The sequence below is a fragment of the Amblyraja radiata genome, chromosome 34 (genome assembly GCF_010909765.2).
Source record: "Amblyraja radiata isolate CabotCenter1 chromosome 34, sAmbRad1.1.pri, whole genome shotgun sequence".
NCBI lineage: Eukaryota > Metazoa > Chordata > Chondrichthyes > Rajiformes > Rajidae > Amblyraja > Amblyraja radiata.
This window is the reverse complement of record NC_045989.1, coordinates 4,224,413-4,241,639: the sequence shown is the minus strand read 5'-3', so window position 1 is coordinate 4,241,639 and position 17,227 is coordinate 4,224,413. Positions and strand designations below refer to the sequence as shown.

The following is a 17,227-nucleotide window of genomic DNA, read 5'->3' as shown; positions in this document are numbered from 1 at the left end:
TCAGCCGGCCTCGCAGCCACATTTTCATGGACCCCTGGGGAATTTCAAGTGCCCAAACGCCCATACTGCCGAGTTGCCAGCGTCGTTGACAAATCGCATTATATCGAGGAGTCCCGATATGGTTGAGATCGGCCGCCTCACCTGGCTTGGACGCCACATTATCGGGTGATTTCAGGGGGAATTTCAGGTGTGCTCTCGAAATTTTGTCCGGATTAAAGGAGGTGCCGGACCATCAGTTGCTGGAAAATTGGTGGTGGACCTGCACTACTTTTGTTCATTTCCTGTAATATATTTCATCCAGAGTGCAGCACAATGGCACAGGAATAGAACCCAGGGAGTGGTGCAGCAACAGAGACCCCGGTTCAATCCTCACCTCGGGTACCGTCTGTGTGGAGTTTGCACCTTCTCTCTGTGACCGTGTGGGTTTCCTCCGTGTGCTCCGATTTCTGAACGCATCCCAAAGACATGCAGGTTTATAGGTTAATTGTCCTCTGTAAATTGCCCCTTTAGTGTGTGGGTAATGGATGAATACGTGGGGTGACACACAACTAGTGTGAACAGATAGTTGGCGTGAACTTGGTTGGCCAAAGGGCCTATTTCCACGCTGTATCTCCAAACTAAACTAAACTAGGAGGGCCAGCAACCCGGGTTCAATCCTCACCTCTGCCGCTGCCTGTAGAGTTTGCACAATCTCCCTGTAATTGTAAAGGTTTTTACCTCATGCTCCAGTTTCTTCCCAAGTACCAAAGATTTGCAGTTCGGTCGGACAACTGACCGATCTAAATTTTTCTTATGGTGTAGGCGAGTGGTGGAATTTGGCAGGAGGGAAGTAGACGGAATGGGAAATGTTCTCTCTCCTTTCCAAAAGCATTTGACGTTGGATAAAAATACTGTCCTATTGATATGAATAAATTGCTCATTCATCCTGCTGTTCTTCCTGTGTAACAACACACTGTAAATGTCAATGTAATGTAGTGTAATATATCTGTGTACATGGTTCCCAATGGGTACCAGTCTGACAGGCTTCCCCATCGGCATACAGATTGGGAAAGAAAGATTGTGTAAGAAAAAACTGCAGATGCTGGTTTAAATCAAAGGTAGACACAAAATGCTGGAGTAACTCAGCGGGTGAGGCAGCATCTCTGGAGAGAAGGAATGGGCGACGTTTCTGGTAAGACCCTTCTTCAGACTAATGTCAGGGGAAGGGGCGGGACAAAGATACACCGTGGTTGGAGATGGAGAGAGAAAGCAAGGGCTATCTCAAGTTAATGAAGTCAATGTTCATACCGCTGGGGTGTAAACTACCCAAGCAAAATATGAGGTGTTGTTCCTCCAATTTGCGCCGGGCCTCAGTCTGGCAATAGAGGAGACCCAGGACAGATAGGTCAGATTGGGAATGGGAGGGAAAGTTGAAGTGCTGAACCACCGGGAGATCAGCTTAGTTAAGACGGACTGGGCGGAGGTGTTCAGTGAAACGATCACCGAGCCTACGCTTGGTCTCTCTTTCTTGTGTGCGTGGTGCTCAGGTTGATTAAAGCGCGCTTATCACTGCACGTCAGTGAGTGCATCTGCGGAGTTGAACCACAGGTCTTTGCTTTATAGAGCTAGTATGCACTTAACGATGACTCGGTCAAATTTAAAGCAGTTTCTGCAGTAATAGAAAGATGCTACTCAGAAGCAGGCACTTCACCACCAACCCCACATCCCCCAAGTCACCACTAACCATCAAGCACCCATCATAGGATCCAGGTCGAGAGACTGTGAGGCTGGGGCTTTACTGCCTGTGCCATTGTGCTTCCCACTGAATTAAATATATTGCAGGAATTTAATAATAGTAACAAATAGATCTGTATGATAGTTGTAGACAATGAAAAAAAAAACATACAGGAGAATAACTGGAGGATACTATATGGTGGACATAGAACGTAAATAGTACAGCACAGGAATGGCCCTCTGGCCCACAATGTTTGTGTATAACACGATGCCAGGTTAAACTGATCTCATCTGCCTGTACATGATCCATGTCCCTCTATCCCCGCCACTTCTCGGTGCCAATCTAAAAACCTCTGAAACGCCACTATTGCATCTGCCTCCACAACCACCCCTAGCAATGCCCTCCACACCCCACCACCCAAACTTGCCCCGCACATCTCCATTAAACATGCCCCTCTCACGTTACAGCTGTGCCCTCTAGTGTTGGGACATTTCCATGCTGGAAAAAAGGTTTTAACTGTCGACCCGATCTATGCCTCTCATAATGTTATATACTTCCATCAAGTCTCGCCTCAACTCCAATGTTCCAGAGAAAACTATCCAAGTTTATCCAACCTCTCCTTGGAGCTGAAACCCTCTAATTGGTGTTGTCGGCAAACTTACTCACCAACCCATCTAAATTGTCCAAGTCATTTATATATAATCACAGACAGCAGAGGTCCCAGCACAGATCCCTGCGGAACTCCACTGGTCACAGACCTCCAGCCTGAATATCTTCCTTTCTCCACAACCTTCTGTCTTCTATAAATAAGCCAGTTCTGAATCCATACGACCAAGTCAATGTGAATCCCGTGCATCTTAATCTTCTGGATCAGCCTACCATGAGGGGGGGGGGGGGATCTTATCAAAAACCTTACTGAAATCCACGTATACAACATCTACCGCCCTACCTTCATCAATCTCCTTTGTCATCTCCTCAAAAGTCAAGTTAGTAAAGGGCCTGTCCCACTTAGGCGTCATTTACACAACATCATTTACACGACATCATTTGCATGGTGTGCATTACGCGCGCCTGGCCCGTGGTGGCATAGGCAGTGGCGCAGTCGCACGTGGCGCCCCAGGATTCTGGGATTCACAAAATCTTCGCGTGACGCGCAAATGACGCCCAAGTGGGACAGGCCCTTAAGACACAACGCAGACAGAGCAGAAACATGCTCATCGGTCCACCGAGTCTGCACTGACCAGCGATACACTAGCACTATCCTGCGCCACTAGGTACAATTTTACCAAAGCCAATTAACCTACAATACCTGTACGTCTTTGGAGTGTGGGAGGGAACCAGAGCACACGTAAAAAAGCCACGTGATCACAGGGAGAACGTAGAAACGCCGTAAAGACAACACCCATAGCCAGGATCGAAGCTGGGTCTCTGACGCTGTAAGGCAGCAACTCTACCGCTGCACCACCGGGCCGCCCTAATGATTATTCTTATATATTATCAGCACACCTGGGTGCACGATACAATGTAAAACTTGCCACTGTGCAGCACTACCTTGGCAGTGTTGGAGCAGGACCTGCAGGTTGCGCTCATGCTCCTTCTGCTGCAAGGTGAGGCAGCGATCGGTCTCCAGCCGCTGCCGCTCCAGCGCTGCCTCCAGCCAGTAAATGAGTTTCTGCTGCTCGTCTGCCCGCATCTCCAGCTCCATGAAGGCCAGCTGCACCTTGTGTTCCTCTTCACGCAGTGTCACCACCTGCAATCAACACAGCGACACTGCTTTAGAGCACTGCTCAATCCACCACATCATGATTGTTAAGGGCTTGGACACGCTAGAGGCAGGAAACATGTTCCCGATGTTGAGGGAGTCCAGAACCAGGGGCCACAGTTTAAGAATAAGGAGTAAGTCATTTAGAACGGAGACGAGGAAACACTTTTTCTCACAGAGAGTTGTGAGTCTGTGGAATTCTCTGCCTCAGAGGGCAGTGGAGACAGGTTCTCTGGATGCTTTCAAGAGAGAGCTAGATAGGGCTCTTAAAAACAGCGGAGTCAGGGGACATGGGGAGAAGGCAGGAACGGGGTACTGATTGTGGATGATCAGCCATGATCGCATGGAATGGCGGAGCTGGCTCGAAACCCATGCATTCACAGGAAGAACAAACTCCATGCAGACAGCCCCAGAAGTAAGGATCGAACCTGGCTCTCTGGTGCTGCGAGGCAGCAACTCTACCACTGTGCCACCATGCCACTCCACCCAGGATGGTGCAGTGATAGGGTATTAAAAATCCAGCGTTACCTTATCAAAGTACTTGCACAGCAGTGCTCTGGTCTCGGATGCTGAGAGGTAGCTGAGTTTGGCCATCAGGTTCATTTCGCACTGGGACAGCATGCTGGCTGACGCACGCAGCACCCTCTGACGCCGGGTGATGGTCTCGTTCTTGTACTCTATGGCAGCATCAAGAGCCTCAATGGCTTCGTCCAGCTGGAAAAGGATCCTTTCTTCCTGGAGAGCAACAGTAGAAACATCACTGAAACACATGGTCAAGTCTGCAAATGCCTGAAATCTGATATAAAAATGCAGCATCAGCAGATCCGAGAGAGAGAGAGAGAGAGAGGAGACGGGGAGGGAGTGGGGAGTGGGGGGCGGGGGTGGAGGAAGAGGGGGAGAGAGGGGACGATGACAAATAACAACAAAATAATGACCTATCACCTGAACCCTGAACCATGGTTAACCCAAAATGTTCATTTTGTTTCTCCCATCACAAATTCCAGCTTGCCTGGTGTTAAAGTGACTTAATCTATTACTTTAGTTTAATTTAGAAGCACAGCGTGGAAACAAGCCCACCATGCTGACCATCATTCGACCGTTTACACTGGATCGATGTTACTTTCTCACCTGCTCCCTACAGACTAGGAGCAATGTTTTCAGAGGCCAACTATCACTAACCACAAACCCACACGTCTTTGGGATGTAGGAGAAAACCGCAGCATCCGGAAAAACCCACGTGGTCACTGGGAGATCATGCAAATTCCACACAGACAGCACCCAAGGTCAGGATTGCACCCGGCTCTCTGACTTCAGTTAAGCAGAGACCGGAAAACGAGTTGCTTTGACTTGAAAACATTTATCGGGAATTTGACAGATGCCTTCAGGGTCACAAGTAGTTTCACTAAAACAGTGAGAAACTCTTTCCGGCACAGAAAACAAATTAAAGTGAATTACAGTAAAACAGAGGTGAAACCAGGTCATTCTTTTGTATATACAGTCGGTGATTGGTAACGCTCAGGGTGAAAGAATGATGGAGGCAGCCTTGAAATAATTTTCAAAAGAGGAAAATAATTTCACTGCTTATTCTTTTTAAAGCAAGTACTACATGTACAAAGAAAGTTGCCATTCCTGCACAGCTGTTCTTTTGCCCCGAGGGAAACATATGAACTTAACACACTTAACATTCAATTGAAAACAGATTGAAAATTTAAATACTTTCTCAGAAACTTGAAAGTGTGCACAAGCTCTTCCATATGGGTCAACTGGTAAGTATAGCCAATTATCTGACTTGATATCAAAGTCCAGGGTAGCTCATCTTGATTATTAAGTATAGGTAAATGACATTATTTGGAATGTTCTTAATTTTATTTCTCACTTAAATGAGTTTTTTAAAGTAATATTATTAACACGTATTCCTAAAATTATAAATCCTTTTGACCAGTTTGTTCAATATTCTGATCATCGAGAGGTATTCATAGAACATTACAGCACAGGAAAAGGCCCTTCGGCCCACAATGCCTGTGCCGAAAATGAAGCCAAGGCTATCACATATCTACCTGCACATCACCCATATCCACGTGTAGGAAGGAATTGCAGATGCAAATTTATAGCAAAGATAGACACAAAGTGCTGGAGTAACACAACGGGTCAGGAGAAAAAAGGGTGTGTGATATTGGGGTCTGAAGAAGGGTTCCAGCCTGAAACATCACATAACCTTTTTTTCCCCCAGAGATGCTACCTGACCCACTGAGTTACTCTAGCATAACCCATAACCCATATTCAGTTTGTTTTAAAAGCAGTTTCCTCGTCTCCGTTCTAAATGGCTTACTCCTTATTCTTAAACTGTGGCCCCTGGTTCTGGACTCCCCCAACATCGGGAACATGTTTCCTGCCTCTAGCGTGTCCAAGCCCTTAACAATCTTATATGTTTCAATCTTATAAGTTATATGAAACCTTTGGCGCCCTTACTAATCAAGAACCTGTCAATCTCTGCTTTAAAAATACCCATTGACTTGGCCTCCACAGGCATCTGTGGCAATTATTTTTTTTCAAAGCAGTTCAAAGGCATTTGACAGCAGTATTCAAAGCCTAGGGCTTTGTCATTGCCCATGGGGTACTTCAAGGGATGGCCATGGCAATGAGGCATGGAGGGCATTTGCATCAACAGTCACAGCAGCACATTTGACCATGGGAATAGCAGTGAGCAGATGCAGCACAATCCAGCCCTTAGTAAAGACCACTTAAGTGAAGCACCCAACAGTAATAGTCTACTGTGGTGATCGAGGGTTTTGGATAGGCACATGGATATGCAGGGAATGGAGGGATATGGATCACAGGCAGGCAGAGGAGATTAGTTTATCTTGGCATTATGTTCGGTACAGGCATTGCGGGCCGAAGGGCATGTGCTGTGATCATAAATGAAAGGAGCAGAATTTGGCCATTCGGCCCATCAAGCCTACTCCGCCATTCAATCATGGTTGATCTGTCTTCCAGTCTCAACCCCATTCCCCTGCCTTCTTCCCATAATCCCTGACAACCACACTAATCAAGAATCTATCTATCTCTGCTGTAAAAATACCCATCGACTTGGCCTCCACAGCCGTCTGTGGCAATGAGTTCCACACAATCACCACTAGTACTGTTCTATGTTCTTATGAACCCACAACATTTTTACAGGAGGGTAAAAAGATCATGCCACTGCCACCAGCAACATGAAGGTGGAGACGAATTACATGGCCTCGGAATCCAGACACCATAGTAACGTAAGAGCCAATTTTGAAGAGAGGCCTTCACTTTATCTATGATCTCACCCCAGGTGAAAGAATCTTACTCAGCCATCACTCGCTCAAAGACTAAATTGGTCAATCATTGGAGGAACTTCCTTTAAAAAAAACCTATGAATTATACTCGCATACCAGCAGATCTCTCATTGTAGTGGAGAATATACTGCTTTAACTGGTGTGTGTGTGTGTGTGTGTGTGTGTGTGTGTGTGTGTGTGTGTGTGTGTGTGTGTGTGTGTGTGTATGTGTGTGTGTGCGTGCGTTGAATGCACAACAGGATAAGGAGAATCTGTATCAGATTCTGTGCCCGAGATCAAAATGCTTGGTGTTGCTACTAAACTTCACAGAAACAAAGCATTTCACCATCGGCACTGTAAACCTAGATACATGTGACAAGAAAGAATCATTTAATTGATTGAACCACATTGAATTGAGGTTTGTAGGTTAATTAGCTTCAGTTAATTGTAAATGTACCCAGTGTGTAGGATGGTGTTAGTGTAAGGGGTTGTTGCTGGTCAGCATGGACACAGTGGGCCAAAGGGCCTCTTCCACGCTGTATCTCAGAAGTCTAAAGAGGTACTTGAGGCATGTACTAGAGCTGCATTTAAAAGACACTTGGCCAGGTAAGTGGATAGGAAAGGTTTAAAGGGATATTAGGCAAACACAGGAAAATGGGCCTAGCTTAGATTGGGTTGGCATGGACGAGTTGGGCCAAATGGCTTGTTTCCATGTGTGACCATGCCTCTGTGACCATGAAACAATGAGTGGGCTACAACTGATTCTACACCATCTAAACACCAATGTCATGGACTCTCTGCACTCAACTGCAATAAATGGACCTGAAGACAGAATAGTTGGCTAGCACAATGTAGCCATTTGTTTGATATAAGGTCATAAATGATAGTAGAATTCGACCATAAGACCCATCAAATCTACTCCGCCATTCAATCATGTCTGATCTATCTCTCCCTCCTAACCCCATTCTCCTGCCTTCACCAAATAACCCCTGACATCCTCAATAATCTATTTATCTATCTCTGACTTAAAAGTATCCATTGACGGCATCCATAGCCTTCTGTGGTAATGAATTCCACAGATTCACCACCCTCTGACTGAAGAAATTCCTCTTCATTTCCTTCCTAAAGGGGCGTCCTTTAATTCTGAGGCTATGACTTCCCCACTGGTGGAAACATCCTCTCCACATCCATCTATCCAAGCCTTTCACTATTGGGTAAGTTTCAATGAGGTCCCCCTCATCCTTCTCAACTGCAGTGTGTAGAGGCCCAGTGCTGGCCGTTCTCTCAGAAGGTAGAGGATGTAGTAGAAGTGGGGCACCTCTGCTGAGAGCAGGTTTCCCATCCGCAGCTTCTCATCCAGCTCGGTGCGCTGCTTCATCATCTGATCCTTCTCGTGCCGCAGGTTGGAGATCTCATGGCGGACCTCCTGCTGGTCATTGGCACTGCCATCGCGCAGTTGCCCATTCTTCTCAGACAGCTCCTTCTCCAGAGATTCAATGCGGCTCGACACTCTCACAATGTCATTGCTCAGGGCCTGAGGAACGGGAGAAACACATTGAGCAATACAGTGGAAAGTTAGAATGAGACGAAACAACAATCTCCCTTTTCAATTATTCATTGCTTGATTGATTGAAAGATAAAGCAATTAACTTTTTGGCCCACACGACCACGATGACCATCGAGCACTCGTTCCACTCCCTACACACTGGGGGCAATTTACAGGGGCCAATTAATCTGCAAACCCGCACATCTGAGGGACGTGGGAGGAAACCAGAGCACCTGGAGGAAACCCACATGGTCGCAGGGAGAACTTGCAAACTCCACACAGACAGCAGCCATGGTCAGGATCGAACCCGGGTCTCCGGCGTTTTGAGGTAGCTGCTCTACTAACTGCACCACCCCTTGAGTTCTACTGCAGCTCCATTACACTGCTCTCTGGATGAAATATATTACAGGAACTTTATCAAAGTAGTACAGGTTCGCCACTGATTTTCCGGCAACTAATGGTCCGGCACCTCCTTTAATCTGGAGAAAATTACAAGAGCGCACCTGAAATATCCCACTGGATATCCCCCTGAAAATGTGGTGCCTGGGCCGGGTGTGGCCACTGATCTTGACCTGGGTACACTAAATCTACATCTTAAATTCACCCTTATTCTATCATCCATCAGCTTCTTTCCCATGGAACACTGTCTTGCGTGACTAGATTATAGCCTTGTTACCTGACTGGATCGCAGACGCTTGCTCTCCAGACCATTCTTCTCCTGGAGCAAGGCTTCTTTCTTCTCCACAATGGTCTCTCGTTTGTTCAGCTCCTCCTCCAGGTCATCAAGTGCCTTTCGTTGTTCCAGAACCTTCTCAATCTCCATGTCTAACCACCTTTTCTGCTCTTCGATTTTCTACAAAATAATCAGTTGATACTCATGTCAGAACAAGACAGCCAAAACAAGCCCCACTCTTTAAAAAAAGAGGTCAGAAATTCTTTAGGTCTTTTGCCACGTGCCGGGAGTGTGCCGGCAAGCAAGCATGGCTCACCGCCGCGGAGTACACGATCGCCGCGGACCTTGGACCAAAGATTGCCCGCCACGGACCGACGACGGAGGATCTGCCGGCGAGCCTGGTTCGCCCACCGCGGACTCCAAATCGAACCCGAGACACCGATGTCAACGGGAACCGCACTGCTGAGAGCAAGGAGTGACCGCCAAGAACAATGTGGTGCCGAGAGCGAACGAGGATCCAGTAGGGAGGGGGGTTCGCCGAGAAGGAAGGGGGAGGAAGGGGGCTGAGGGGGAGACCTGCAGGGGGAGGCCTGCTGCAATGTCCGACGGCAGGCAGTAGATAGGACTGTTCGGTACTTTCTAACTTTGTCAGTGCCAGACACGTGGCAACACTTCTGTACTGCCTCGGTTGTATGTAAAATAAAGCATTTCACTGCACTTTACCAGTGCTTAAAACCTTGATCCCCATTCCTCTAGGTGATGTGTTTGCAGGAAGGTACATGCAGAGCTGCCAAGTTCTGTCAGACCATTTCAGTATTCTAGTACCTGAAAATCAGTATTTTGCTGAGGAAATCAGTATTTTTACGCGGTGCCATTTTGCCGTGTGCGGTCATACCCATGTAAGAGTACAAGAATGCATAACTTGTTTATTGCGTATTTGTAATAGTTTATTGTGTATTATATGTCATAGCTGCTTTCTTGCATCTCGCTCTCTATGTAAGGGAGGCTGGTAGGTGATTAGTCGCAACGCCCCTCGGAGATTGCGTCTGATTGGCCGTCGAGTGACCAGCGCATTATGTGATTGGACACAATGCTCTTGGAGGCAGCGTCTGATTGGACGGGAGGAGACCGATTTGTTGATTGGACGGGAATTTTAAGGCAAGCTGGTTGGTGATTGTACGCAACCCCCTTAGAGCCAGCGGTTGATTGGCCGCCAAATAATCGGGCACAAAAAATTGACAAATAGGTAAACAAAAAAATCGGAATTCCGATTTAAATCTGATATAAGGTACATAGGGTGTGTATCGATTAATTCTAGACAACAGATTTAAAAAAAAAATAATCTAACCCCATTAATTCACTCAGGGTGTATTATGGTGTGTTCTACAGTATGATGTGTACAGCAAAACTTGCACTTCCAGAGTGGTCTATCGTGTTGTTTCTTCAGCGGACCACGGATTTATTTTAAGAGCAAAACATAAAGTGTTGGAGAACTCAGCAGGTCAGGCTGGATCTATGGAGGGTCCGAAGAAGGGTCTCGACCCAAAACGTCATCTATTCCTCCTCTCCAGAGATGCTGCCTGACCCGCTGAGTTACTCCAGCATTTTGTGTCTATCTATGGAGGGAATGGCTAGGTGACGTTTAGGGTCGGGTCCCTTCTTCAGGCATTTTTTAAGGGGTTGGGAAAGATCGAAAATTTCACGTATTTAAATATGTTGTTACGAATATAATTAGTAGTGTGGAAGAAAATTCCATGAGCCATAATTGCCACATACATACCCAAAAGTAGAAATGTAGAAAGTTACAGTGTGTAAAAAAAATTTAGATAGTAAGAGCTTTGTAGTCTCCTTGTACCAATCAAAAGCCAAATTCAAAATTCTATATTTTGAAAATGGGCAAAGCAAAAAGTAGCATGTTCTCTAGAAAGGCTTATCCTAAAATAATTGATCGGAAGGGTGTGATTTTCAGTCAGGACATCTGTATCATTCAGTCAGTGAGCTTGCGGTCCGGAGCCCTTCTCTATTACCCCTCTACATAAAAACAAAGTGTCAATACCTCTTCAAGGTCTACTAATCCACCGTAGCTTCAGTTGCAGGTACAGCTGAAGGGATTTGGTGCTCGGGCAACGCTATAAATTGATATGAATTTTAAAAATCCGATGGTTTAAATCGTTCAAAAGCTACAACCACAACGTGATAAATAACACTAAATAAAACTGAAGCAAATAAAGGCAAACAGAAGAACTAGCCTTGAAGGAGAGAGAGAAAACAACACACATAAATATATTTAAAAAAAATTCAGATAACATCCCTAAACGACGGGTACAAATTGATTGCAGATGATGCTGCCTCACCCGCTGAGTTTCTCCAGAATTTTTGTCTACCTTCGATTGTTCCAGCATTTGCAGTTGCTTCTTAAAATAACGTGGGTGAATGACTGTACCTGCACACCAGGAAGAAGCCTGTGCTCGCGGTCCGGAGCCCTTAATGACAGTAAGTTTTAAGAAATTCTCCCGTTAATTTTATTCAAAGGAATGCAGATCGATGTATTGGTAACACATTGTATAACTACGTGTTAACTACTGGCTGTTAACAAGTGCTAACAGTGGTAGTTAACAAATTGTTTTCGTCTCAGTTCAATCAAGTGATAAGCGACTCCAATCTTTCTGCACTACTCATTAAACCCGAGCTTTTTAAAAATGTAAAATTCCAAGGCGATTTTGCTGCAACATGGCAGGTGCAGAGGTGACTCGTTGTAACGATTATCCATGGTCGTTTTAAAAAATAAAATCCGTATTTAACAACGCAAATTCGTACTAGCATTATCCTACAAACTAGGGACAATTTACCATCTTATTGAAGCCAGTTAACCTACAAACCTGTACATCTTTGGAGTGTGGGAGGAAAATGGAGCACCCGGAGAAAACCCACGTGGTCACGGGAAGAACATCCAAACTCCGTACAGACAGCACCCGTAGTCAGGATCGAACCTGGGTCTCTGGATTTGTGAGGCAGCAACTCTACCGCTGTGCCACCGTGCCGCAGCAAATGCTGGTTGACACCGAAGATAGACGCAAAAAGCTGGAGTAATTCATCGGGTCAGACAGCATCTCTGGAGAAAAGGAATAGGTAGCGTTTCGGGTCGAGACCCTTCTTCAGACTGAGTCAGGGTTACAGAAACTTGAGGTATGGAAACTAGAGGTATGTTCTGTACCTTTTCGTACCTCTAGGTTCCCTCTCCCCTGACTCCGAAGAAGGGTCTCGACCCGAAACATCACCACTTCCTTTTCTCCAATGATGCTGCCCGACCTGCAAATATTTAATGATCCGTGCAGAACTTCAGGAAGGACCTCCATTTCCAGCATTGGAGGACCATGGTAGGAAGATGAAAAGGAAACCAAATAAACATCGGAAAAATGTGTAAGAAAGAACTGCAGATGCTGAATAAAATCGAAGGTAGACACAAAATGCTGGAGTAATTCAGCTGTTGAGGCAGCATCTATGGGGAGAAGGAATGGGGGACGTTTTGGGTCTCGACCCGAAACGTCACCCATTCCTTCTCTCCATAGATGCTGCCTCACCCGCTGAGTTACTCCAGCATTTTGTGTCTAGAAACAAAAGAAAAATCCCTTTTGGTTCAGATCCAAACGACTGAACTGTTCTTGCTCTCATCCATCTTACCTGCTGCTCTTCAAGGCTGATTACAGATCCATTACTGCCACTTCGCCTCTTCCTTTGGAAGGCTGCAATCTCTTCCGTTTTAATCTTAAGAATCTTTTGTTGCTGTTCATGTTTTATTTCAAGTTCCTGCACACAGGAGACAGAAAGATTAGCACTCCATTATTTCCTCGTCTTGTTATCATGGACGCCATCTCTACAACATATTACATTTTGTCTGAAATGTCACACAGTCTGAAGTGGGGTCTCGACGCAATACATCACCTATTCCTTTTCTCCAGAGATGCTGTCTGACCCACTGAGTTACGCCAGCTTCTTTGTGTCATTCCCCAATCCTCTCTCTGTACTTTTCTTTGTTTCTCCAACCCCTGCTTTCTGAACTTGGATATCTATTATCATTTAGCCACAGCAGCAAAACAGAATATGTAATCATAGTTAGGCAAAAATGCTGGAGAAACTCAGCGGGTGAGGCAGCATCTATGGAGCGAAGGAAGAGGTGACGTTTCGGGTCGAGACCCTTCTTCAGACTGATGTGGGACTAACATTAGTCTGAAGAAGGGTGTCGACCCGAAACATCACCTATTGTGTTTGAGGACTAAACGCGCATGAAACCATTTATTCACGATGTTTGGTGCCTCTACACTACCTTCGATTTTTCTAGCATCTGCAGTTCTTTCTTAAATATAGAAACATAGAAAATAGGTGCAGCAGTAGGCCATTCGGCCCTTCGAGCCTGCACCGCCATTCAATATGATCATGGCCGATCATCCAACTCAGTATCCTGTACCTGCCTTCTAGTAGGAGACTGAGGGGAGACCTGATACATTAGCAACTTTAAGAAGCATTTAGACGGACACATGAACAGGCATGGAATGAAGGGTTGTACTGCACTGTCCTAGGACCCTCATGTCAGAGTTGATGGGGGAAAGTGAGTGACTGGGTGGTGGACTGGAAATTCATGCCCAGCACATCCCTCCCTGTCTGGCACTCCTTCTCAGTGCTTGCTGCTGAGGTGAAGGCATTGTAAGGTGGTTCTGTACACTTCCCAAATGGGAGAGTTCTTTATGGAGACCCTACGGGCTGAAAAGCGGCTCTATTCCTGGGGTACAGCTGTATAAACATTCAGCTCTTGGCTTGGAGCAGCTTTTCAGGTGCTCTTCATGCTGATTAAAGAGTTCCCAATCCAAGGAAACAAATCTTTCAATAACTGTTGAAATGGTGGCCTCGATAGCACAGCGGTAGAGTTACTGCCTTAAAGCACCAGAGACATGAGTTTGATTCTGACTATGGGTGCTGTCTGTACGGAGTTTGTACGTTCTCCCTGTGGCCACGTGGGTTTTCTCCAGGTGCTCTGGTTTCCTCCCACACTCCAAAGACGTGCAGGTTTGTAGATTAATTGGCTTCGGTAAAATTGACCCTAGTGTGTAGGGGAGCACTAGTATGTGGGGATTGTTGGTCGGCCTGTACTCTGTGGGCCGAAGGGCCAGTTTCCACACTGTATCTCTAAACTAAACAAACCTGATATCTTGTGTTTGATCCTTCAACTACAAGGAAACAATGAAGGCTGCTCAAGATAACGGGTGATAATCCAATATATACTACTTTGTGTCCTCACAGATAGGAAGGCAGAGTGTAGAGTTGATCGCCCTGAACGCAGAGGGCCCGAACGCCGTCGGCTACAGGAGCCAAGACTGTCCCGGCAACGGATGGCTCGAGGCCCCCGACCATAGGTGAACAAAGAAGGGAAAAGATTGAACTTTTTTTCACCTTTCATCACAGTGAGGAATGTGGAGGAGTCACTGTGGTGAATGTTCATGTTAAAATGTATTTTGTGTTTTGTTGCTTTTTAATAGTATGACTATGGCAAATCAAATTCCTCGTATATTGCAAAACATACTTGGCTAATAAAGTATGATTGTGATTATGATTGATGCCTCACAGCACCAGAGAGCCGGGTTTAATCCTGGTCTTGGGTGCTGTCTGTGTAGAATTTACACATTCTTCCTGTAACCACATGGGTTTTCTCCAACATCCCAATGACATTTGGGTTTGCAGTTTAATGGGCCTCTGTAAATTGTCCCCTAGTGTGTAGGGAATGGACTCGAAAGTGGGATAACAAACAACCAGTGTGAATGGGTCGGCATGGACTCGGTGGGCCAAAGGGCCTGTTTTTATGTGTAGGAAGGAACTGCAGATGCTGGTTTACTCCACACATAATGCTGGAGTAACTCAGCGGGACAGGCAGAATCTCTGGAGAGGAATGGGTGACATTCGGATTGAGACCCTTCTTCAGACTGTTAATGGGTGACGTTTCGGGTGAAGAAGGGTCTCAACCTGAAACGTCACCCATTCCTTCTCTCCGGAGATGCTGCCTGTCCCGCTGAATTACCCCAGCACTTTGACCTAATTTTTATGCTTCGTCTCTAAACTAAACACCAAGGTGCACCTGCACGCGATGTTTTCCTCTGTGCATCTCCGTTTCAAATCGCCTTTTCTGGTGCATTTCCTCTTTCAATTTATTCTGCAGGAGCGCCTGTTGCTGCTTCATCAGCTGCACGTTTCTCTCCATCTCGTGGATGCGACGCTCACTCTGTGACGAGAGTGACACAAGCCGCTCTGTGTCCCGCTTCTTCTGACTCAGCGCCTGGCAACAAGATGAAGGCCAAGATTAGCTGCAGCTTGCGTACAAAATAAAATCATTCAGTGCTTACCTTTTGAAGCAGGAAATTAAACTGTATGACAGTGAGTATAGACAATAGACAATAGACTGTGGGTGCAGGAGTCGGCCATTTGGCCCTTCGAGCCAGCACTACCATTCAATGTGATCATGGCTGATCATCCCCAATCAGTACACCGTTCCTGCCTTCTCCCCATGTCCCCTGACTCCGCTATTTTTAAGAGCCCTATCTAGTTCTCTCTTGAAAGCATCCAGAGAACCTGCCTCCACCGCCCTCTGAGGCAGATCCTAAATGCTGATGGAAATTTACCTTCCCCTCTATTGATTTCCGTTTAGTTTAGTTTAGTTTAGATACAGGCCCTTCGGCCCACTGAGTCCGCGCCGACCAGCGATCCCCGTACACTAACACTATCCTACACACTCGCGATAATTTACAGAAGCAAATTAGTCTACAAACCTCCACATCTTTGAAGTGTTAGAGGAATCTGGAGCACCCGGGGAAAACCACGCAGTCACAGGGAGAACATACAACTTCGTACAGCCAAGCACTGGAGGTCAGGTTTGAACTCAACTGCTGCGCTACAATGCCGCCCTAGGAATGCAGAAGGAAACTTTCTTTCCCCTCTATGCTGGGTCTACAGCAGGCAATTACCTTCTGGTACTTCACCAAAGTGGCCAGTCTTTGTGCACAAATGTGCAATTCGCCATTGAATTTGAGTTTGTGTTAAGGGCCTGTCCCACGTGGGTGTCCTTTGCGTGTAATTTACGCGACATCATTTACGTGTCGTGCACGTGATGCCTGCATGGTGCACATTATGCGCGCATGGTGCGTGGTGTGGTAGGCAGAGATGCGTGGTCGCGCACGGCTCCCCAGGAATTTGGGATGTATAAAATCTTCGCGCGCCATCTGCGTGACGCGCAAATGACGCCCAAGTGGGCCAGGCCCTTTGTCACATCGACTCTGCAGAATTGGAGCCTGCTCTTGTACATGGCATCTGCAGTGCGCGATACGACCACCTCATTCGAAGGGAGTTAAGTTAGCAAACTCGTCACCTCACACACCTGCACTTTGCTCTGAGCTGCCACAACTTTTTTATGGTACTCCTGGAGCTTGGTCCTCTCCATCAGGTCCCTGGGTCCCTTCTCCTCCAGATCCCGCAGCTGCCTCTGAGCCTCTCTCAGCTCTGCCCTCTCCTGCTCCGCCTCTTGTTCCAGCTCCCGAATCTTCCGAGAGTACTGCTTGTTCATCACCTGGGCATCTCTTCCTGGCCGTTCAAGCAAGTTAAAAAAAACTGGTTTAACTGAAAGTTTATGGGATTACTTACAGTAAAAGACATTTACAATTTCTAAATCCAGACATCAGCTTAATAATAAAAAAAGGACACAAAGTGTTAGAGTAACTCAGCGGTTCAGGCAGCATCCCTGGAGAACATGGATAGGTGACGTTTCGGGTTGGGACCCTTAGTTTAGACACAGCGCAGAAACAGCGCTCCGGCCCGCGCCGACCAGCGATCACCTGTACACTAGCACTATCCTACACACTAGGGACAATTTAATATTTTTACCAAAACCAATTAACCTACAAACCTGTGGAGTGTGGGAGGAAACCGGAGCAACCCGGAAAAACCCACACGGTTTAGGGGAGAACATACAAACTCCGTACAAACAGCACCCGTAGTCAGGATCAAACCCAGGCACTCTGACGCTGTAAGGCAGCAACTCTACTGCTGCACCACCGTGCTCTGAAGAAGGGTCCCAAAGCGAAACATCACCTATCCATGTGCTCCAGAGATGCTGCTTGCCCTGCTGAGTCATTTTGTGTGCTTTTGTTTAAAACAGCAACAGTTCCTTGTTTCTAAAATCTTAATATGTCGGTCA

General features: G+C 46.4%; 1 protein-coding gene across 1 annotated transcript in view; it reads right to left on the bottom strand.

Annotated features, from left to right (window-relative positions):
- The window catches only part of kif7 (kinesin family member 7), a 51,434-nt gene that overhangs the window by 5,023 nt on the left and 29,184 nt on the right, over positions 1–17,227 (bottom strand). Inside the window, exons 10-16 of the mRNA XM_033050596.1 lie at positions 16,412–16,614; positions 15,119–15,316; positions 12,676–12,801; positions 8,998–9,174; positions 8,094–8,309; positions 4,005–4,211; positions 3,266–3,464 (exon numbers count right to left, since the gene is read on the bottom strand). Coding sequence (XP_032906487.1) covers positions 3,266–3,464; positions 4,005–4,211; positions 8,094–8,309; positions 8,998–9,174; positions 12,676–12,801; positions 15,119–15,316; positions 16,412–16,614 — 1,326 coding nt within the window. The remainder of the gene's footprint in view (positions 1–3,265; positions 3,465–4,004; positions 4,212–8,093; positions 8,310–8,997; positions 9,175–12,675; positions 12,802–15,118; positions 15,317–16,411; positions 16,615–17,227) is intronic.